At 44.8% G+C, this 24,573-nt stretch overlaps 1 protein-coding gene across 1 annotated transcript in view; it reads right to left on the minus strand.

The window, feature by feature from the left end:
- RAB31 (RAB31, member RAS oncogene family) overlaps positions 1-24,573 on the minus strand; it is a 138,149-nt gene that overhangs the window by 66,518 nt on the left and 47,058 nt on the right. The window contains exon 2 of the mRNA XM_004460496.3: positions 8,427-8,506. Within this exon, the coding sequence (XP_004460553.1) occupies positions 8,427-8,506 (80 nt within the window). The remainder of the gene's footprint in view (positions 1-8,426; positions 8,507-24,573) is intronic.

A 24,573-nucleotide genomic window follows, 5' to 3' on the forward strand; every position in this document is an offset into this window, starting at 1 on the left:
TAAGCTTTCTCTTTGTCCTCATGAAAGATGTAAAAAGTTCAATAAAAGGGATGTTTAATACCCTCAACTTCTGTGCTGTGAGATAAAGTCTCCCATTCACTAAAAACAAGTAAGCATTTCCAATAATGGGACAACCTAATATTATAAGCTTCCCAATGTGATGGAATGAGAAGTACATACAGGGAAGCAGATGTGGCTCAATTAGTTGGGTGCCCGCCTACCACAGGGAATGTCCCAGATTCAGTTCCTGGTGCCTCCTAAAGAAGACGAGCAAGACAACGAGTTGATGGAGAATTGACACAACATGATGCACAAGATGATGCAACAAGGAAACATAATGAGAGACAATAAGTGGAGGTGGCTCAAGAGATTGGGTGCCTCCTCCCCACATGAGAGTCCTGGGTTTGGTTCCTGGTGCCTCCTAAAAAGAAGATGAGCAGACACAGAGAGCAGATAGCAAGCACAAACAACAGGGGCAGGGGGATAATAAATAAATAATACAAATCTTTTTTTTTTTAAGGCACATATATCACTTACACAGCATTCTTGCCAAAAACATTGAATCTGAATTTATTCCTAAAGCAACAATCAGGCAAATCTCAAAAGTTGTAACATTCTATGAAACAACTGACATAAATGCTTCAAATAAGACAATATTATGAAAAACACAGAGAGTGTTCTGGAATCTAGATTAAGAGGGAGGAAAGAGATAAAATAATCAAATGCAATATAAGGGAGCGGGTAGCTCAAGCAGTTGAGCACCTGCTTCCCATATACAAGGTCCCAGGTCCAACTCCCAGTACCTCCTAAAAAACAAATGGAAAAACCCACTCTCACTGGGGAGTAGATATAGCTCAGGGAGTAAGTGCCTGCTTCCCATATATGCGGTCCTGGGTTCAATCCCTGGTACCTCCTAAAAAAAAAAAAGAAAGAAAGAAAAAAGGCAATATATGAATCTTGACTAGATCCAGGCTTGGAGGAAGAAGCAGCTTTAAAAGACACTGTAGGGGAACAGACGGGGCTCACGTGGTTGCACCCACCTCCCACACGGAAGGTCCTGGGTTTGGTTCCCAGTGCCTCCTGAAAAAACAAAAACAGACAACAAGCAAAAACAAACGATAAAACCATCTCAGGGAAGCCAGTGTGGCTCAGTGGTTGAGCGCTGACTTCCCATATATGAGGTCCCGGGTTCAAACTCCAGCCCTGGTACCTCAAAAAAAAAAAAAAAGACATTGTAAGACAACTGGACACCATGGACTACATGTCAAATATTATCATGGCATCAAAATTAATTTCCAACGTGTGATAATGTCATCATTCTGTTCTTGCTCTTGGGACTTTCACACTGAATTTTTAAGGGTAAAGGTCAAGAGGTCTCCCTAACTACTTCCAAATGGTTCAGCCCGGCCTAGGGGCCAAGCCTGACACCTCTGATTTGCCCCGACCCACCAGCTCTCAGCTTGCAAGCCAGGAGCACACGTTCCCAACTGCTACCACTTCTCCCAAGAAGAACAGTCAAAATACAGATGTTCCAAGTAGAAAAGTCTATGTTCCCGCAATTCTCTCACTACATCACAACGTATGTACACATACCAAAGTAACATAGGCACGTTCTAAGAAATCAGCCTACAATTGGACTCAATGGAAATTACAAGTATTTTTCTAAGTGATAGGACTCAATATCATCAAAACCACATGCGTTCCATCACACTTTGTTATTTTAAAGTGCTTACTGATCCCAGACTACTGATAAAGGGAATATATCCCCCAAACGGAAATACCTTTGTAACTTTTACCAGTACAAAAGCAATACATGTATTTCGCAAAAAAAGAAATTCAAAGAAAGAAAGAGAAAAAAAGAAAAGAGACAGACAAAATCACCTGTAATTTCATCACTTGGCCATAGTCACTGCTAATAAATTGGTATACATCCTTCCAAATTACAATTTTTTTTAATTTTTTTATTAAATTGTCTTTTTTTAAAACAGATACATAGATAACAAAAAATGTTACATTAAAAAATATAAGAGGTTCCCACATACCCCACAGCCCACCCCTCACTCCTCCCATATCAACAAACTCTTTCATCACTTTGGCACATTCATTGCATTTAATGAATACATTTTGGAGCACTGCTGCACCACATGGATCATAGTTTACACTCTCCCCCAACACATTCAGTGGGTTATGGCAGGATATACAGTGTCCTGCATCTGTCCCTGCAATATCGTTTAGAGCAAGTCCAAGTCCCAAAAATGCCCCCACATCTCATCTCTACTTCCCTCTCCCTGCCCTCAGCAACAACCGTGGCCACTTTCTCCATATCAATGCTACAGTTTCTTCCATTCTTAGTCACAATAGTTCTATAGTAGAATACCAGTTAAATTCACTCTAATCCATATTTTATTCCTCCATCCTGTGGACCCTGGGTTGGTGATGTCCACTCCACCTGTATATTGAGAGGGAGCTTAGATCCCATATGGCTGATGGATGCGATTCTCCTGCTTGGAGTTGTAGGCACTCTCAGTTTCCTGGTGTGGTGGTTGACCATCTTCACCTCCCTGTTAGCTGACCTTGCCTCCGCAGGATCCCAAAGACAGCCAAAGTAGATACAACCCCAGGTACTGGTTCTCCTGAAGGCTATGGAGACACACAGGTTCTATGATCATGGCAGTTGACTCTGGAGTTCAGTGCCTTGTCAGTGGGCCCTGCTTTGGAATTTGTTTTCCTGAGTGTGATGGAGTTGGACTCAGATGTTAACTTTCTACTCATGCTGCTTCTGTCACTTTTACTGAACCTGTGGTTGGCACTGGGTTTGGTGTATACTCCAGAGACTTGAATCTCTGGACTGGCCATGTGCCAGCTGGGCCCTGAGCCTCAGGAGAGTTGCAATTCCTACTCTCTGGTTTGTTGGACTTGCACAGGTCGGCTAACCAAATTATTTTTAAACAACTTTACTCCCCAAATTGATCATACTCTAAATAAATTTTGTTTTTCCCCCGCCTACTATATCATGAATATCATTCCATTTCCATGAATAGAGAGCAACTTCATTACCTAAAATGACTGAAGATTATATACCATGTTATGGGTTTATGACATTTTGATGACCTATTTTTCACTATTATGACAACAGTTCAATGAATATCCTTGCACTTGCATCTTTGCATCCTCGTGCAATGACTTCCTAAGGCTGAATTCTTAGAAGCAGACAATGCTCCACTTTTGCTACATAAGCCAAATGGCAGGCTGCACCAGCAACACATCAATGGGAGGTATGAGAGGGCCTTTTCCTAACCAAAATTAATCTTCCAAATCTTTCCAACAGGATATCTCACTCCTCTTTTTATACTTGTTATTTTTTGTTTATCGTTTTTATTGTTTATTGTTATTGTTATTTATCATTCAGTTGCATTTTTCTTTGGTAAACCTCTATGTCACAACTTTTGCCCACTTTTCAAATGGGGTACCTATCCTTTTTTAATCATTTTAATAGGACTTTATACTAGTCCATTCTAATAATATATATATATTTTTATTATATTTATATAATACATTCTAGGCACTAGGATAAATAAGACATCAGCCCGGCCCTTAAAAAAAATTCTCCTCAGATTTAGAAAACAAAATTCATGTCTTAAAAATTTTAGAATAGACTTTAGAGACTTCAGAGCTGGAAAGGGTATAACTAGTCAAATCCCTTCACTTTACAGCTAAGGAGGAAAAGAAAAACAACTACGGAGACCCAAAGACTACCTTGTCCCTGGTCAAAGAAAGTACGAATGGTACAACATGGAATATATTGAATTCAAGGCTCTCACTGTCAGTCTGAATGGAACAAGTACATAGAAAGTCCCTCAGTTTCCTCATCTGAGAAATAGGACCATATCTACTCTGCATAATATAAAGGGTCATTGTGAGAGTCAAATGGCTACATGGATGCCTGTGGAATTCCCCTTGGTAACTGTGAGCCCACGGGGAACACTTTAGTAATAGTAGTACTATACATCACATATATATATATACACAGATAATATACATGTTATCTATTATCTCATCTTTCCATTATCTGTCTCAGATCATCTAGCAAATATCTAGCCATCATCTATGTCTTCCATCTATCTATATATTTATCCACCGTTATTTATCTTGCCATCCATCATCTACCTAACATCTATCCATCAATCCATCCATCCATCTGTCCATCTATCCATCCATTTATCATCTATCGATATCATCCATTCATCATCTATTCATTTACCCATCATGTATCTTCCATCCATCAACCATTCATCCATCTATCTATTCATCCATCCACCATCTATCTATTCATCCATTCATCTATCCATCACCTATCTACCTATCCCTCCATCCATCATCTATCAATCTATCTTCCTATCCATCCATCCATCTATCTATATCATCCATCCATTCATCATGTCTATTCATCCATCGATCATCTATCTGTCATCTAGCTAGCTAGCCATGCCTGGTTATTCCTGATACCTTTCCACTAGGGAAAAGACTACTAATATTTGAAATAAGGACTATGGCAATTATCAGTCCTTTGGTTGTCTGGGTCTATCTCACCACTTGCTTAGTAGCTTTTAATCTCAAGGACCTTGGGCTTCTTTTTTTCTGTGTAGGGAAAAAAGTAGTGGCGGCAGGGCATCTGCAGTAATGAAGTGACTTCATTATCTGCGGGAACCAAAATCTAGCAGAAAAGTAACGCAATTCCTTTGCTAAATTAGAAATAGAGAGACGCACACACAAGATGTCCAACACAATCTGCCTGAATAGCAGAGCCAAGATGTTTCCGAGTGAGTCATAGGAGAGGACAGAGATTAACCTTTTCAGTGCTGAAACAATGGTCCTTCACAGCCCATGGCTTTTTCCCAATGTAGTGTGGTTCTAGTGGGAAGAACGAGGGAGGACTCTAAGCGTGGACTCAGTGTGAATCACTGAACAAGTCACCGAACGCTTGGAGACCCAACACGGGACTGTGAAATAGGCAACTGGGACAGGGCACCAAAGCCGAAATATCTACCGTCATCTGTATTGCAGCAGGACGTGAGTGAGTGAGGTGCGCTGGGGTGAAGTAATAATGACAAAAATAACCACAGCATTAAACAGTGGGAACCGCGGTGCATGGAGAGGACCAGCCCACCCAAACAGAGCAGCTGCGACTCCGCTCCAGGTGGTGACTGCAACTCAAATACGTGGGCTCAGGACTGCCAGAGACCAGTTTTTCAAGAGAAGCCAGAAATGCAAGTTTATTATGCAAAAATCCTCTGAATCTTCAATATTGGCTTAAAATTTTTTGAAACACTGTGCAGGATAAACAAAATCCATCTATAAGCCAGATTCCCAGCCCACCAAAGGCACCAGCTCTGACATAAGCATTCCATTGATGCTCTCTTCCAAAAAAATCTGTATATTTTACTTAGAAAGTATTCAAGCTAGTTTTATTTTTTCTGAAACTGGATTTGGAGGGCAACATTTCTCAAAATGCAAAAGAAGAAGAGACATATTTTTTTGAAGATTTTAAAACTGGGAAATTAATCTATATCAGGAAAAGACAATACATAAGAATGGAGAAACTGAGTATAACATTGATTCCAGAGGAAAAAAGTGAGGAATTGTGTTTATGAAGAAATTTTTACAGTATGAGAAAATGCTTATGTTAGAAGTTTGGGGGAAAAAAAACAATTTAAAATCATATACACAAATATTTTAAAAATAATATGTAGAGCTGGAAAGTTTAATGGTATAAAATTCACAATATAATGTTGAATGAAAAGAAAAAGAACAAATTATATATAACTTGTGGTCTGATTTGTATTTACACATATAAATATATACTTATTACTATATACTTAAATATATAAACATATGCATTAATATAGCATATATGACATAATTGCTAATATAATATGTTTTAAATATATTTATATACCTAGGAAAAACACTGGAAGAAATTTTTATAGTTGTTACCTCTGAAGGTGTTAAGGTAATTTTTATACTTTATTCATGGTTTTCAATTTTTATGAACACATAATTTTATAATCAGACAAAATATTTTCCCCATGTTTCTGAAGATTACGTGCTCCTATATGAAAATGTTCAAAATATGAGAATACATAAGATACAAAGCTGTAAATAGACTATGATTCCTATCTTTATAAATTCTGTTTTTAATTTTTTTTAAGAATGAATATGAGCTTTTATAGTCAGAAAAGCTAGGCTTTAATCTTGACTCTATTAAAGAAATGCACAGAGAGCCATAAAAAAGAACAAGGAAGACCTACATAGACTGAAACATATGCTCTCTCATATTTGTAGTATGGTACCATTTTGTCTATCTGCATGTATAGAAACAATTGTGAAAAGTAAGTTAGGCTCTTTGGACTCTAAATATTGGTTATCCAAATGGAAGAATATGGGACTGAAAAACTAGTAAAATTCACTGACTTCACTTTTTATTTTATATGTTTTTGTATGGTCTGATTTGTTTCATAATGAACATTACAATAAAAAAATTCATAATTAAAAAAAAACACCAAAATGCATTTAAGAGACAAAGCCCTCTCAATGGTTCTTGACTGGTTGTCTCCAAAGACAACTACAAAAACTATCCCTCCTGAGTGTGCAAGGCTGTGCTGCCCTTGAGAGGTGGAGCTGATTTCCCCTCCTTTGAATCCAGTTTGGTATTACGATTTGCTGTGACCAAGAGATTGTGATCGAAATGGTAAATCTACTATAGATATAATTCTAGTACTAATTTCCCCCATGCTTAACACTTTTGTGTATTTACCAGAGTATCTATCTATAAGCATGCAGTGCCTTTTTATTAAAAAAAAAAAAAGATAAAAAAGGAATATAGATTCCTTACAATTTTTTAAAAGTAAAAGTTTAAAAAGTCTCTCCTCCATCTCCCAGAACCACCTTTCACTCTTATGGTTTTACTTTTATTATCAAAACTCACAAAATGAAAAATTAAGGAGAATAAGTACATTACAGAAAAGAGTGAAAAGAATGTCCTCCATAAATCTACCTAGTATACAGTAGTTCATAGATCAAGAGACAATTCTCCACAGGTCCCTCACACTTTGCATGTTTTGCAAGCAGAGGTACTAATAGCTTCTTTCCAGACTATCTTTTAGAGGACATCTGTATGATAAACAGCCTTGGAAGCCAGAGTTAGTCCCTCCCTCTAGAGCAAAGGGCAGGCATGCTTACTGCCCATGACAGAAGCTTCAGATCCCCCTAACTCTGTTTCCTCTCTTGGAATGCAACCCACTGTGTGTGCAAGTGTGACCTGATCCTTTTCATGACACCCTACAGGAAAATGGAGCTCAGGCAACCAACGCAAAATGATAATACTCTTGTTACTGCTACTGCCTTTGTCTCTGATGCAGGGATCTCACGTCTTCTGCCAACATCCATGGCAGGCTAACTTCTCAGCATGCAAGTAGGGTAAAGCCTCAGACCCTTCATAGTTTTCAACACATACTTTTGTCAACATGTATCCTTAATCATTTCCTAAATATAAAAAATGGTGCATTTTCTTTCCTCTATAGCTCCAACCACAGTTGCTGTTGCCCAGCTAATCTTTCCCTGCCATGAATTTTCTCAACCAACTATAGATGCAGACAATTTCTCTGATTCTCATCAATCCTACAAGGTTCCCAAAATACATGGACACATTCTTCCCTTCTGAAGGTAAATACCACCTTGCTCTCTGCACAAAAAACATTCTATCTACAGGGTGAAAAATAAGTGAGGCCAAGTTCTAAAAAAGTGGGGGGGGGGGGGAAGCAAGCCTGCAAAACAACACAGCAAGAGCACATCTGGCCAAAGAGTCCACAAAAGGGGGTGATGGACTAGAACACTCCCACATTCCAAGGTCAGTGTCAGAATTGAATAATCTACCTCCACCCTTCCCCAAGTTAAGAAGAACGGAAATTCTGGCATTAGATTAATCCAGAAATGGAAAATCAGTCTGCTTCACAGGATGTCCAGACAACTCTGATGCATGAGTGGACAGCAATTCTAGCATTTCCTCAGCAGGCAAAGTAAGGCAGACACTCTGGGGAGTCACGCTATGCCTAAACATCCAACTGGAAATAAAGCAGGGATGATGTGCAGAATAATGCCCTTGCAGATAAAAGGAAACAGCCTTATGCTGCAGCATGGGAAACATTAGCTTGGGGGGAGGGGGGGGAAATATATATATATATAGACAGGGACAATGAGCTGAGACATATTGCTTGGAAGTCCGTGAGTCTGTCTTTGCAGTTGGGATTGATTCTCATTGGCCAGGATGGAAGCCATACGCCTGCCTGAAGGCTCAGGCACAGACCACATGACAGCCCTGATTTCCCTGCAAGAACAAAATGTGAAGGAAATAACATGCGGGAGCTTACCCAATAGTAGGGCTGATGTTGTGGTCAAAGTGATCCTGGACGAACCGGCACACGATGCTGGATTTCCCAACCCCGGTATCCTAGAAAGAAAAGAGGGCACAACCGTGAAGTTCAAGGGGCCAAAGTCTAGCCTGATAGAAACATATGACTGGACGATAAAAGTAGTTATTTCTGGTTGATGGGATTAGGTGGTGGTGGTGGGATTTTCTTACCAGTATTTTCTGTAACAAAAATTTTCTATGGCTTTCATAGAAAAAAAGAAGGTATGTAAAAATGGGTTTTAGGACCATGCATCCCATACACACATTAATTAACTTAGAACTAGCACGCTCACAATACATGTATTTCCAGAAATTTGGAGCTTTTTGGACAGGTCTCAAGAAGAAGTATGGAAACATACTGTATTGTTTTGATGGAAATAGAAATGATTTTGCTTAAAACTTCAGGAATTCTGAAGCTGAAATACATCAGTTGAAATACTGATGTATTTCAGTAAAAATACATATTTTTTTAGGTATCACCCTACAAGACTTCTGAATTTTAATTTCTACATTTCTAACATTTTTCTCTTTAGAATCTGATGGCTGCCTAACAACTTCTAGTTTTGCTTAATTATATAAAGGTCTCATCAGAATATTCACTGTTGAATAATTCTTTAAAACTGATTAGGGGGAAGCAGATGTGACTCAAGCAGCTGAACTCTTACTAACACATGGGAGGTCCCAGGTTTGGTTCCCAGCGCCTTCTAAAGAAGACAAGCAAGACAGCGAGCTGATGCAATGGGCTGGTGCAGCAAGTTGATGCAACAAGGGACACAAGGAGAAAAAACATAATGAGAGACATAAAGCAGGGAGTGGAGGTGGCTCAAGTGATTAGGTGCCTCCCTTCTTCCTGGGATGTCCCAAGTTTGGTCCCCAATGCCTCCTAAATGGAAGACAGGCACACCAACAAACAGACAGCAACCGCAAATGAGGGAGTGGGGAGAAATAAGTAAGTAAAATAAATCTTAAAAAAAAAAAAAAAAAAGCTGATTAGGACATACATGCAGGTATGCATTGAAAATTGAAGACATGTATATATATCCACTCCCTTCTAAAACCATCATTAAATGGCTTAAGGAATAAAAGTTCAAAGGGAACTCTAGATAAGCAATCCCAACAAAAACCAGGAGGATGAAAAGCTGTTGGGTGAGTGGGATCTGTTGAAAGAAAAAAGGGAAGCCTCAGTGAGGGCCACCTAGGAGAAGCAAGTCCCTTTGTGCCACAGAATCCCCCCAAATATCAAATATCTTACCCCAAATATCTCTGGGTAAGAGAAAAAAAGATGGACATATCCTGACTGTAGGTCCCGCACGTAAAGGTCAGTGTGCACCAGTCGACCCCGTGGCAAACAGCACTTTCGATCTGCACTTTAATCTCTCCCTTTTAAAAATAAATACTCAGCTAAGAAGCACCAGAGAGCAGAATGCGGTTTTAAAAGATCATTCAGAGAATAAGGTCGGCCTCTTAGAAATTAAAAATAATGTGGTGGTAGGAATTTAAATTTCAAAGCAAGAGTTAAACGACAAAGTCGGGAAATTGCTTGCAAAGTGGAACAAATTTGAAGAAAATAACTGGCCCCAGTTGCTAAGAGCTGCTTCTGGGAGCGCGCCGCGGCAAGGTGAGAGAGGGCGGCAAGGCAAAGGTAGAAGCCGTTGTCAACACATGTTCTCATTCGAAAGCATCATGGAAACAGCTAAAAGGGAAAAGGAAACGAGACCAAATTATGTGACCCAAGAAGGGAAACATAGTGGTGCAGTTCTCTTATGCTAAAGGAACAAGCTGAAAAGATTAAGGAGAAAATGCCACTCAAAGAGACATGTTTGTCCTCAGACACGGAACTATGAAATGAGATTTGAAAAACCAACCGGCAATTATTTTGACTCCATCCCCTCCCCATGTTTGGGGGACAAACAGCACGTCAGGACAAAGGGGACTCATCCGATTCAGGAAATTTCAAACTCCCTGAGAAAGAGGCCTTCATTCTGGCTCTAGAGCCAGAATACAACACTCTGCAAAAAGCCGTTTATCCGCAGTGTGCAAATCGATGCCCGGAGTTCAAATGGGTAACGACAGAATTCAGACATCAGCTCCTAGGATTCCAGGTCGATGCCACTGCTACTTCTGAGCTGTCCCTTCCTTCAGTGTGGCTTCCAGCTAACGATCCTGCACAGCGCCCCAAACCACAGCTCCATGCTTTTTCCCTGCGGCTGCTGTAGAAATCCTCTGTGGCTCGGCGGGCCCTTGCCATCCTCAGTCCCTGCAATGCAGGAGAAATTTAAACCCGAGGAACCTGATACCCTACCATGCCCTTGAAGATAAGGAAAGTGCCCTCGGCGCCACCCTGCTTTCTACAGACTGCCCAGGCGGCGGGCTGGGGGCGGGGGCCCGCAGCGGCTCTCCCCGACACTGCCCATACTCATTTCTGTTTTTACACCACCCAGTTCATGGGGTGCACGCTCTGTGCCCCATAGAGAGGCGGACGCACGTTTATTTTCCCAGGAGAAATGCCACAGCCCGCCCTCTGTTCTAGCACCCGTGGGAGCCACTCTCACCAGGCAAAATAGTCGTGCCTGGGCCCTCTCCCGAGAACCTGTCTCTGTCCCTCTCCGGGTCTCTCTTCTTGATCCCAGTTTAGGAATTTCTTTCTCAGGGCCCTTCCCCTCATTCATTCTTCATTCATCCAACAAGCCTCCGCTTCCACCTGCTACACTAGGTACAGCTGACAGGCACCAGGATGGCCCCCACTGCCCCAGCACCAGTACAGGCGGGAGGGCTGGTCCCCTGTGGCCACCACCCCCCCCCCCCGCCACCCCACGGAGGGCTGGTCCCTGGAGCTACCCCCCCAGCACCACCCCACGGAGGGCTGGTTCCCTGGGGCTACTCCCCCAGCACCACCCCAAGGAGGGCTGGTCCCCTGGGGCCACCCCCCAGCCGCCTCCCCCCCATAGAAGGCTGGTCCCCTGGGCTACCCCTCAGCGCCCTACCCCCCACGGAGGGCTGGTCCCCTGGAGTTACCCTCCTAGACCCCCCCCACGGCGGGCTGGTTCCCTGGGGCTATGCCCCAGCTGCCTCCCCCCCACAGAAGGCTGGTCCCCTGGGGCTACCCCCAGCGCCCTACCCCCCACGGAGGGCTGGTCTCCTGGGGTTACCCTCCTAGACCCCCCCACGGAGGGCTGGTCCCCTGGGGCCACCCCCCACCCCCCCCAGTCCCCCCAAAGAGGGTTGGTCCCCTGGGGCTAACCCCCCCAGCCCCCTCCCCCCTACGGAGGGCTGGTCCCCTGGGGCTACCCCCCCAGACTCCCCCATGGAGGGCTGGTCCCCTGGGGTCACCGCCCCCCAGGCTGCCCCACGGAGGACTGGTCCCCTGGGGCTACCCCCCTCCCGCCCCCCCATGGAGGGCTGGTCCCCTGGTGCTACCCCCCCACCCCCCCATGGAGGGCTGATCCCCTGGGGCTACCCCCTCCCCGACCCCCCCATGGAGGGCTGGTCCCCTGGGACTACCCCCCTGCCCCCCCCCATGGAGGGCTGGTCCCCTGGGGCTACTCCCCAGGCCCCCCCCATGGAGGGCTGGTCCCCTGGGGCGCCCCCCTGCCCCCCCCATGGAGGGCTGGTCCCCTGGGGCTACCCCCCCCAGCCCCCCCATGGAGGACTGATCCCTGGGGCTACCCCCTGCCCCCCCTATGGAGGACTGGTCCCCTGGGGCTACCCCCCCGGCCCCCCATGGAGGGCTGGTCCCCTGGGGCTACCCCCCGGGCCCCCCATGGAGGGCTGGTCCCCTGGGGCTACCCACACACTCACACACACAGCATCCTCTCAGTTCACACCCAGGTCCACCTGGGCCCCAGCTCAGAAAGCCACCCCTTCTCATGATCCAGCGCATTACCACCTGCTCTACGGTGCTGTTCTCTCAGTTCCCACGTGGCCCTTGGGGTACAGGGGTTTTGTTGTTGTTGTTTTTTACCAGACTGTGCCTTTACCAGTTGGGACTGTGCTCCGCGGAGTACTAGTTGGAGATCTCTCTGCTCTACCCAAGGGCTCTGCTCAAAACAATGGACCCCAAATCCCCACCACAGCCCATCCCACCCTGCAAGACCCAGCCTGAAAACGCCCTTGAAGAGGAAATATTAAAAGGCCACCTTTAAATGATTCGACTCTCCTCATTGTTCTAGAGATGACTCACGCTAAAAGGCCAGGCTTTCTGAAAAAAGCAGCAATGCCTGCTGGAATTTAGACTTAATTAATTCTTCAAATGCTTTGTTTATATTCTTACAATTTAACCCTCGACATTTTCCCCTGTTATACATTTGGTAGGAAAGAAAAAAACAGGGCAAGAGGATAGCGAGACTTTTAGTTTGGCTTAGGAAAGGAAATGCTCTTACAAAGGACTGCACCAAACTGACTGCAAGGGAATGTATTTTTTTAAGTGCTTTTGAATGAGAGCATTTTGCATGAAAGTAATTCTTCTCCAACGAAAGTAATTCCATTTCTATCAAAACAAAGTGGAGGTACTGCCACACTTCTCTGGACCCCTCCAGAAATCTCTGAATTTCTGGCAAGGCCTGCCCCAGGCCTCCTGCGGCAGGACGGCTGTCGTTGCCCTGCCGGCCACAAGGGGGAAGGCCTGCCCCAGATTTGCAGAGCTGGGGCTCCGGGGGCGCCTGCAGCCGGCAGACCCGGCTCCGCTGGCACGAATCACTCAGCTTTGTGATCTCCTTTTCTCAGACAGAATCTTATTTGGGCTGTGTTGCCCTTAAACAACCCAGGAAAATGCCAGGTGAGTCATGACGAACGGTGCAAGCGGGAAGAGACAATAAAGCCTCCCAGAGGAAGACATGAGTGCTAAAAACAGAAAAGAAAGAAGCCAGACGATCGCGGCGTCCCGCCGTGCTTTGAAGGTCAGGGTAGTTTTCGCAGACTCACGCTATTGGAAACTCCTGTGTACTGAGTTTCCCATTTCGTAAGACTCGCGGAACATCAAAACCCATCTTGTCCAATCGCCGGGTTTCACAAAACAGGAAGCTGCGCGACTTCCTCCAGGCCGGGGCCCCGGAACTCGTTTTCTGCGTCCGGCTCGAGCCCTCTTAAGGCTCCCAGCATTTAAATCTACCTCTCCCCAGCCGTTCAGCTCCTTTAGTTTGCCAAGTCAGCTTGCTAGAACTCGCCAGGGCTGCTGTACTGCTCTCTAGGTTCCCAGTGCTCCGCTCGCGGGACGCAGCGGCATCCTGTACTCCCAGGCGCTCGACCGCTGTGGCCCAGCCGGCGAGGACAGGGAGCGCCTGCTCCACGGCGGAGGGGCACTCGAGTGCAGCCGGCTCTGGCTGCGCCAACCGGGAACGAAGCTCAGTCCACATCTCCCGTGGGACGGGGATGCCTCACTCTCGTTGGTATGATCGATAGAAGTGCTGCGGCCGAGCAATTAGTTCCATCCACTTATTCAGAAATGGCTCCCCCGTTTGAGCGTCTGCCCATATACGTCATGATTTTGTGCTAATAATACAATTCTGAGAGCCGCTTACTCCGAGGAACTGTCACATTTATTAATCATATCTAAATCTGTAATTATGAAATCATAAACCAGAAGCTTTAGGCTGCTGCAAGTAAAACTCTAGACACCACCCATCTGGAGAAAATAAGACTCAATTCCCCCTCTAGATAAAAAACAGTAAATCCTAGGTAAATACATTAACACTCCCTAACCCCGCTCTCCTGGTAAGACACTGCTAATCAATTCAGGATGCATCATCTTATTTATTTTATTGAACACGACAAAGGTCCCCAAATCCTTTTCAACTCAGCTCTGCAGAGAAGCACTACTCATAGATCACGGCAAGCTCCAGAGAAAAAAATAACTGCTCTGTCCTTCCACGCTTTAAGTCATTCAATACACCCCAAGCTACTTCTCCACCCCAAAGTGACTAAGCATTGGTTTGCAGGCATTTTTAAAATCTTTATGGAGGGTAAGGATTGTTCAGAAATGGATAAGGAATTTGCATGGTTGAGAACATGATAAATCAACATGCCTCGTATGAAAACATGATTACATATATATATGTTAGATTTCTTAAACTTGATAGCTGTGCTTAAGGTGCTTACATAAGCGAGTATTCCTATTTTAAGGAAATATACATGACAATGTTAAGTATTAGAGGAGATTTCTGCAACCTATTCTCAAATCTTTAGAAGGTGACTGCTCAGATAGATATAGACGGTTAAATAAATATAGATGAAAGGAGATATAATTAGATCAAATGGCACACCAAATGTAGTAAATCACTAATAGTTGAGGGGAGCAGGTGTAGCTCAAGTGGTTGAGTACCTGCTTCCCATGTACAAGGTCCTGGGTTCAATCCTTGGTACCTTCAAAATAAAAATTTAAAAGTTCTAATAGTTGGTAAATCTGGGTATCTGAATGGGGTATCTGGTATCCGTATTATTTTTATAATTTTCCTGTAACTCTGAGTTCATTTCAAAATAAAAGCTTTTTTTAAAAAACTAATTACAAACCCTAACAAGACCCACAGATTTAATAACTACAATCCTAAGAACGTAGTTAAAAAAATAGAAAAGTCAACACAAAGCAGTCCATCATTGTATTATTTATAAAAATGTAGAAAGGACCAAAATCCATTAACTATAAATTAAATTTTTAACTTCATTCCCATCAGAATATTAAAGAGCAAGAAAACAATGTGTCCATATTCCATACTGTAGCCAGGACCCTGCACCTCACATGCCATTGGGAAGATGAGGGGTCCTGCATCTCCCTCCAGCCTAGGAATCGGAGGTAACCCAGGCCTGGAGTTAGGCCTCTCTTTTTCTGTTTCATTTACTCATCCATTTTTGTGTTGCAATGTTCAAACTTTAAGCCTTACATATATCTAAAAAGTCTCAAGAGTCTTAAGTACAGAGAAGGAGCTAACTTAAGAAATGTGGGAAGAGGTTACAGGTCCTGGACAGAATTGTGGGTAGAGAAAAAACAAAATAAGGAGAGGAGACAGGCAGAGCCACGGATGGTTTGGGTGCTTTTGACCTCAGAAGGGAGGGAGGCCAAGAACACTGCAGGAATGTTACCACCTAGAGTGAAGATACACATCAAGCACGCGGAACATAATCCTGCGATCCTGGGGACGGCCCTGGGGGAGATGGAGGTTGTGGTGGGTTGAATTCTGGACCCCGACCAACATATGCTCTTAATCCTTGTGGGTGTGAACCCACTGTAAACAGGACCCCTTGAAGATGTTCAGCTGTGGCCCACCCATCACTAGGAAAGGCAGAAGGAAGGCTCGGGCTTTGTTTTCTGTGTATGCAGTGCTCTGTCCACTGGCCAAAACTTGTCTTTCCAGAACGCATGCATGCCTGCGCTCATTCATTGGTTCAGTGCCGACGTGCTCACCGATATGCTGAGGATGGGTATAAAAAGAGTAAGCCCTGGTTCCTGCAGTAAGCACACGTACAGATCTTAACCGAGGAATCAGAGGCAGAGAGGGTTAGAGTGACAGTGACTGAAATAAAGGTACAGGCAACCCTCAACATGCCATCTGGGTTGCTGAGGGCTGGGTCCCCAAAGTGCCTTTGTTGGCTAATCATTTGACATTTGTATTAGTCAACCAAAGGGGTGCTGATGCAAAATACCAGGGATCTGTTGGCTTTTATAAAGGGTCTTTATTTGGGGTAGGAGCTTACAGTTACCAAATGTAAGTTACTTCCCACTCCGAAGCTTGTTGTCACATATTGGAGCAAGATGGCCGCAGACATCTGCAAAGGTTCAGACTTCATTGCCCTCTTAAGGCTTCATGGTCCCAGCTCCTTCCAGTATCGACCGTGGGCTGGGATAAGTTTCCTCTCTCCCGGGCTTATTTCTCTCTGGGCTCAGCTGCTCTGCTCGCTCAACAAAGCCAGCTGTAAACTATCAGGTGAACAGCTAGTCTCTCTTCCTGGGGTCTCTGCCGTGTGTAATGGTGCATTCTGTCTTTCCTCACTTATCTGCTTCTCTGTGTATTCACTTCCCAGGGCTCCAGCATTAAAACTTCAACCTCCTTTCTCTGTAATGCCATTTCTCTGTGAGTTCCCACTCACCAACATCCTACTGATGTGGCCCAACCAAAGCCTTAATCATTATTTAATCAAGTAACAATGAAACTGCTGAATCCAATATAATCTAATATGCCCAGAGGAACAGACCAGTTTACAAACATAATCCAATATCTATTCTTGGAATTCATAAACAATATCAAACTGCTACAACACTCAAAATTGTATTTTTTTCCATTGAAACAATGCTATAAAAATAACAATTGTTTCCCAAGTTTGGCCCTGAACTATAGCGCTCTACAGGTGGAACCCAATATCCATTTACAACATTGTTTCCAAAGGAAATTTCTTGGTTTCAAGTGAGGATTTTATTCAGTGCAAATCAGAGTCCTTATGCCTTTAGTATAAGCAGAATGTAACTGGATTGCGAGGAGATCTTCAATGAACAAATACTATAGTGCATTTAGGCTCCACTGCTATTGCCAACAGTATAAATATTTCTTAGGAGCAGGGGTGGGTACAATAATGATATTGACAGTGATAACAGCTGAGATTTGTTGAGCAATGTAAAAAGTGCTGGGGACCAAGCTAAGCACTTCATATGGAAAAGTATTAGCTCTTATCTCTTCAAGTTTGCTTCTGCTCCATTATCCCTTGTCTATTCTTCTGGGACTACAGTTATGCCTGTGTCAAACATTTTTAACCTTATCATATATATCTCATAGTCTTTTTCTTATTTTCCTTTTTTTTTGTCTTTCTGAGTGTCACATTTGAGATTTTCTTCTAAATCTGGTTTCCAGCTTTCTCTTCAGAGGTATCTAATATAATGATAAACCCACTTGTTTTCCTAAAATCATTTTTTTTGGTTGCAAAATTTTCATTTGATTCATTGTTTTCAGTTTTCAATTCCTTGCCAAATTTTTAACTCTTATTTCCTTGAGCAGATATAACACAAATATTTTAAAGTCCAAGTCTGATAATTCCACTACCTGGGACTGTCTGTGGGTCTGCTTCTATGGTCTGTTGTTTTTCTTGGTTTTGGTCACGTTGCCTTCTCTCTTCATAACCCTGGACATTTCTGACTGGGTGCCAAACATTGTATATGAAAATTAAGGCATAATTAAGAGCCTCTTTGAATGATGTTTTCTTCCTTAAGAAAGGGTTAAATTTTATTCTGGAAGGCAACTAGCTAGGAGCACCATGCCCTTCACTTCATAAGCCGAGGTCCCATAAGGGATAGTCTATTTCAGATTCACCCTTCCTCCTAGGGTGTAGATCTTTAGCTTCTTAACACAAAGCAGTTTCCAAACTCCAATTTTTACCCTTAACTCTGTGAGTCTAATTAAAGCTGTGCTCACCTTCTTAGCTTCCCACTTTGAGAAATGACAGTCCCCTCAGTGGTAAGAGTGACTCCAAATTAGGGTATACCTCCTTGGATTTCCAACTTCTCCTGGACACACAGAAAAACTGCACTGCAGAGAAGAAAGTTTTCAGTTTTAAGCTGGAGCCCAGGATGTAAGCATGCAGAGGAGCAGAGGAGCAGAGGAGCTGAGCCCAGAGAGAAACCAGCCCCAGGAAGAGAGGAACCCAAGAAGCCTGAACTCTTGGCAGATGTCGGCAGCCATCTTGCTCCAAAACGTGGCAACAGACTTTGATGAGGAAAGCAATTTAGGGCAGCAGACTTGGCCCAGTGGTTAGGGCGTCCATCTACCACATGGGAGGTCCGTGGTTCAAACCCCGGGCCTCCTTGACCTGTGTGGAGTGGGACCATGTGCAGTGCTGATGTGCACAAGGAGTGCCTTGCCACGCAGGGGTGTCCCTACATAAGGGAGCCCCACACGCAAGGAGTGCGCCCCGTAAGGAGAGCCGCCCAGCGCGAAAGAAAGTGCAGCCTGCCCAGGAATGGTGCCGCACACAGGGAGAGCTGACACAACAAGATGATGCAACAAAAAGAAACACAGATTCCTGTGCTGCTGACGACAACAGAAGCGGACAAAGAAGACGCAGAAAATAGACACAGAGAACAGACAACCGGGGTCAGGGGGAGGGGGGGGTGAGCGTGGGGGAAGGGGAGATAAATAAATAAATAAATCTTAAAAAAAAATAAAGTAACTTAGGCTTTGTGGCCTGGTAACTGTAAGCTTCTGCGCCCAAATAAATATCCTTTATAAAAGCCAATGGATTTCTGGTACTTTGCATCAGCACCCCTTTGGTTGGCTAATACACTGCCCCCTCCCTGACATCTTCCCCAATGCCTACCACTGCTTAAAGTATTTTCAGGTGTATAATCTGAGTTGATGCTCACAAAAATCCCACTGGGTAAGTATTCACACCATCATTTTAGATAAGGGCATTAGAGCCTAGAAAGTTAAAGAGATTTATCCAAGAACATGTGTGTCAAAGCTGGGACTCCATCTCAGATCTTCTCTGGATCCATAGATGAATGTGTAAAAAGAACAGATGGTCTTAGTTCTGAGACATCATCCACCACAAAGAAACCCTTTCAAGTAAAAATACATATAAATATTTATGATATTAAGAAATACTGTTAAATATATTGGCCTCTTGTTTTTCCAGAATCAGCAGATCTGAAGGAATTCCCAAGTTGAGCAGTCTTCCAGTCGGTCTGTCCTCTGGCCTGAACGGCGGGCTGGTGGTGGCAATGGCACGTCCGGCTACTGAATTCTAAGAAAGCCACGGACACCCACATGTGGAGACTGAGAAAATCTAAGTGCCAACTCTCAACACAGAGAGGACCTCGCTGTCACCATCTCTCCTTCTCTCTTACATTCCATATAAGTTGAAGGAAGGCAATCTTTAAATGGGGAAGAACAAGAGGTTTCCTCACACCCTCACTTCCCTTTCTTACAGTGGCCCGCACCGCAGCTTGGCATGCTCAGAGAGCAGTTTGTCCCCAAGCATAAACTGTGTAGCTAAGCAGAAATATCAGTTTGTCTGATGAGTCTTAGACGGTGTGACCTTAAATGTTTTTAAAAAAGGTTAACACAGTGTTTCACTTAAAACACACTTCCTGTCCGAGGAACCTCATGTTCACTTGTTGCCCTGCTTCCTTCACAAGCAGCACAAGTGTGGGCTCTTGGTTGGGCAAGACAGGTCTCTCAGTGCCAAAGACACAGGCTCACCACTTTCTGGAGGAAAGCTCCACTGATCCCATAAACGCCGGGCTTATGAAGGCACCATGCTCTGAACCCTGGATTTTCATTATACTCTGTAATTTTTTACGAAATCCTTACTGTTCAGTTCCTTAGTTTGCAGAGCTAGCAAAAAGGGATAAATAATGATTGTAATCAGGGTAGGCAGCTTCTAAAATGGTCCCCCTTGGTCCCATCTCCTGGCATCTATGCCACTTGTGTGTGACCTGGCCCTAAGGACTCTCGTCTAACAAACAAAATAGGACAAAAGGAATGAGAGACCACTCCTGGTTAGGCGATCAAAGGCAACAATGGCCCTCTTTCCAGTGCGCCCTCTGTGGCCCCATTGTTGTCGGCTCTGTGTGTCGAGAGGGCACAGGCAAGGAAGCGAGAGAAGCCCCCAGCCATCAAGCACTGTGTGTGCCTGGGAGCGGACCCTGCCCCTGTTCAACCTTGAGATGATGGCACCCCAGCCAGCACCCTGGGTGCAACCTTCTAAGAGACCCTAAACCAGAGGACCCTCTAAGCCATGCCTGCATTCCTGACCCACAGAAACCATAAGACAATAACTACATGTTGTTTTAAGCCTCTACCTTTTGGGGTGACTTGTTACATAGTTGTAACATAGCTGATACAGATCTAATGGACAACATTTATTAAGCACTGACTCTGTAGCAACTTGTTATTTAATCTATGCAGCAACCCTAATGAATTATCCCCATTTTGCAGAATAGGAAATTAAGGTTTAGGGCAGGTCACTAAGATTCAAACACAGACAGGCTGTCTAGGCCTGGCATCTGAACCATGAGGCTCTCTACACCTTTCCACCTCCAGAAAGAGCATTCCTCTCCTTGCCATAGTCAACAAGCGTCCATGGGGCACCTATCAGGCATCACCCTACAAGGACAATTAAACTGGCCCCCAGGTGAAAACAGGTCATCGGCATACACATCAGTCTTGGCATCCTTACAAAGCAGTGCTGTGAGGAAAGAGAAAGAGCCAACTCCTCCACCTAGGAGGGGCAGAGCGGTCGTGGAAGCCTTCCCGACAGCAGCATTGGAGCTACGTCTTAAGGGCTGAGCTGGCACCTGCCAGGTAGCAAAGGGGACAAGGACACATCAGGGAGAGTAAGAGCAAAACCAAAGGTAAGGTGCTGGGAAGGGGCTGGGATGCCTGGGGGCGGTGAAGCGGTAGATTTAGGTTGGACCCAACTGGGTGAATGTTCTGGAAGGGTAGGGTTGGTGTGAGTGCCACCTGCTTCTGCCAGACAGCAGGGAATAACTGGATTTTTCCCCCCAAGTTAGTAAGAAATTCCTAAGAGTGCCTGGTAGGTGGCAGATCTTAAGGAAATAGTACTTCCAAATTAGTTTTTAGCCCCAACTACAAAATTAGTGTCATGCCACTACATGGATGAACTTTGAAGATGTCCTATCAAGTGAAAGAATGAAAAAGGTCAGATACAAAGGGACAGATAGTGTATGATTCTTTGTTATAATGGAATCGCTAAAATAGGCAAATTCAAAGAGACAGAAAATAGAATACAAGTTACCAGGGGGAGGGGACAGGGAAATGGGGAGTCACTACATAACAGGTATATGGTTTCTGTTTGAGGTGATGAAAAAGTTCTGGTGGTGGAAGGTGATGAGGGTACTGCAATATTGTGAATATGATTAATCCCACCAAATGGTATGCTGGAGAGTGGTTGAGATGGGAAAGTTCATGTTGTACATATGTTCCCAAAAATTAAAAAAAAAAAAAAAAGAATGAAAGAGGCAATGATAATTAAATACATCATTCCAAATGGGACCTAATAATAGAGGAGAAAAGACCCAAAAGGACATCATCGGGAACATGAGAAAACTGGAATACAGACTGTGAGCTCTGTATCAACATTAAAGTTCTTAAACTTGGTAACTGTGGTTTCATAAGTGAATATCCTTGTTCTCTAGAAACATACATGGAAGTATTAAGTATTTAAGAAGCATGATGTATACAATCTACTCTCAAATGCTCAAAAGATAGATAGTGAAGGATGGATGGACGGATGGAGATAGATAAGATTTACAGATAGATAGATCAATAGACAGACAGACATAGCAAATGTGGGAAAATGTTAAAATCAGTAGAACTGGGTACCTGGCTATATGTTGAAGTTCTCTGTATGGGTTTTGTATTATTTTTGAAACTGTCCTAAGTTTGAAGTTATTTCAAAATGAAAGTTTAAGAAGAAAAAATTAGGGGTCTGGTGTTTTTGAAGCCCCCTTCCCCCAGTGTTAATTTAATGCTCTTGCCATGTAACTGGCAAGATGTGACAAGCCCAGACGGGGCTGCGTCTGGACAGAGGACAGGTTGGCCTGGGAGGGACAAGCAGGGCAAAGTCTTCTAAGACTTAGAGACTCTGCTCTGATTGTAGCCACTTCAATATTCCTACAGGAGTCCACGCTATGGGTTGTGAGAAAGGAGCGCTCTTACACTGCTTTACCTGGTCCAAGCCATTTCAGACGAATTTACACACCGAGGATAATCCTAAAGCAAGCAAACGCGGTGAGCCTGGATACAGAACTACCATGTAAAGGATCATTCCCATCTCAGAAGTAAATCTCTAGGGAAGACATCACAGCCTCCAAGATCAGAGCGCTGAGAATTGGAGACCTTGGAATTTGCTGTTAAGATCTTACTCTAGACATTTCAGAGTTGATTTGAGTAACCATTAGCTCAGCTCCCTGTGAAGGGCTGTGTCATTTTAAGAAGCACCTTTTCATCTCATCATGAAACTCCTCCTTCCTTTGATACCATTCCACTCACTGAGGCTCAGTGGGGATCACTACCCCCTGGGGTAGGCAGGGGGCTACTTTCGGTCCTCCTACCTCCCACCTTTGGGTATGGGACTTGCGATCTACGGCAAGACACTCTGGGGACCAGCAGGACAAATGCAGGGCTGACTGCCCCCCACCCAGCAGACCGGTCCTGCTCGGGGTTCTGGGGCACGTCAGTACCGCTCAGCTTTAGATAACCCTGTGAACCAGTCTCATAAGATTGTTCCAGAGAAAAGCTCATGCAACCCATCCCACAGCACTTTGGAGAAAACGTGTATGCGCAAGGCCTGGAGGAAAGGCGAGGTGAGACCACGCCCCGCAATTCACCTGCCTGCTTCCCCCTGGACCAGCTTGGTCCGGTGCTCCCCGTCCCACATGTCCCCCAAAGGGCCAAGGGGCTCCTGAAGCTGACACAATTCCGATCGCCAATACACTGCGGCCAAAGCACCCAGGGAGTCAAATTATAAGAATTTGGTGTTACTGCCATTGTTTCTATCACAAAAATAGACTTTCCGTTTGAGCGAGACACGGCCATGTACTGAAAAGGGCTCCTGGTCTGGGGCGCGGGGGGCTGAACCCCTCTCATCTCTCCTCGGTCCCCCAGTGGGCAAACCCATCCCCCCATTCGTGCTGATCACCTCAACTCTAAATTAGGGTGAGAAGCAAACCATAAACTTCAAGGCATCCTGTAGCTCCCAAAATCCTATGAAAACCTTGGTGGGTATATAATCTTTTTCAGGTGAGAAGAGCCTGTGCCAGCAGTTCCATGTGGAGGGAGATCTGTGGCTTTGCTCCTGGAAGGCTAAGACCCAGCGTCTCCCCACGACGGAGGATGGAAGGGACCAAGGGACGCATAGACCAAGTCCTTTTACTGACCCTTCCTCTCCGCCATCTCTTCCGGACCCCACTCTGAATGGAATGAACTGGCCTTAGACGATGCCTCTGGCCCTCAACCCCACCCCAGAGACTCAACGTCCCTGCCGCCCGCCCGCGACCTCTGCGCATCTCGCTGCGGGATGATGATGCGCGCCTGCAGTGCAAACAGGCGCCGGTCCTGCGCTGGCAACATAGCCAAAGCTGGGGACTACATTTCCCAAGATCCCCTTCTGGGTAGTGCTTCGGCTTTGCGTTGGCGGAAAGAGATAACTGCAGGAGATTTAGGAAGCAGGAGCCAAACAGCATCCCCATTCTCAGAATGCCTTTAGGGCTCAGTGTAGCCACGGGCAGAGCAGAGGCTCCTAGCGGATGCTACTGCCCTCTCTCTTCTCTGCTATTCTTCCCGGTAGCAGCCCTGGCCCACCACCAGATACGGAGGGCCAAGGTAGGAGCTATGCAGAGCCAGTGTACGCCCCCCCCCCCCCCCCTTAAGAGCTGCACACAGTCCCCTTGGCAAGCCCACTTGGGCAGCAGGGTAAGTTTGGCTTCTCTGCCTTCTCTCGGACGTTCCAACTTGCCCACTCACACCACTACTTTCCTGGTTAGTGACTCTTCCCTGATCTTCCAAGTCCTTGCATTCTGTATAAAGTGCAACAGCTACAGTAAATCCCTTTTCCCATAACAGAGTAGCTCTGCTCTCCTGAACGAGTCCTAACTGATGCACCCACCAAGGAGAAATAAACTGGACAAGAATGCAACAGGACAAGAGGGCTAGAATGCCGGTGGAAGTGAGGTTCTGCCAGTGCAGAACAGGAGGTCAGCTGATTGATTCAGATCTGCTCAATCAGTCGACACAGATATCAGAGTCCACAGTCTGGTCCCATCGACAAGGGCTCTGGAGGTCATTTTGTTGGGGAGCTTGGACATAGTCCTGAGGGCAGTGGGAACCACTCACTCACACAGCAGTAGGAGGACCGGAGGGAAACCCTGGAAACAGAGCACTTAGGAGCTATTCATTTATCCACTGAATTTTCACTGAGCTCTTCCCAGTGTGCCAAGATTCTCCACTGATGCCAGTGGTCTGATTTGAAGAACCAGACTCCTTGTCCATCGTTCCAAAGCTCTATAATTAGAACTTGGCCTACACCCTATGTTCAGTTCTGCAAGACAGCCCAAAGAAACAATTCAAAACCTCCAACTGTAATAAATTAGAAAAGTTAGTATCTTCAAG

This window comes from Dasypus novemcinctus, chromosome 16 (assembly GCF_030445035.2).
Source record: "Dasypus novemcinctus isolate mDasNov1 chromosome 16, mDasNov1.1.hap2, whole genome shotgun sequence".
NCBI classification, from domain to species: domain Eukaryota; kingdom Metazoa; phylum Chordata; class Mammalia; order Cingulata; family Dasypodidae; genus Dasypus; species Dasypus novemcinctus.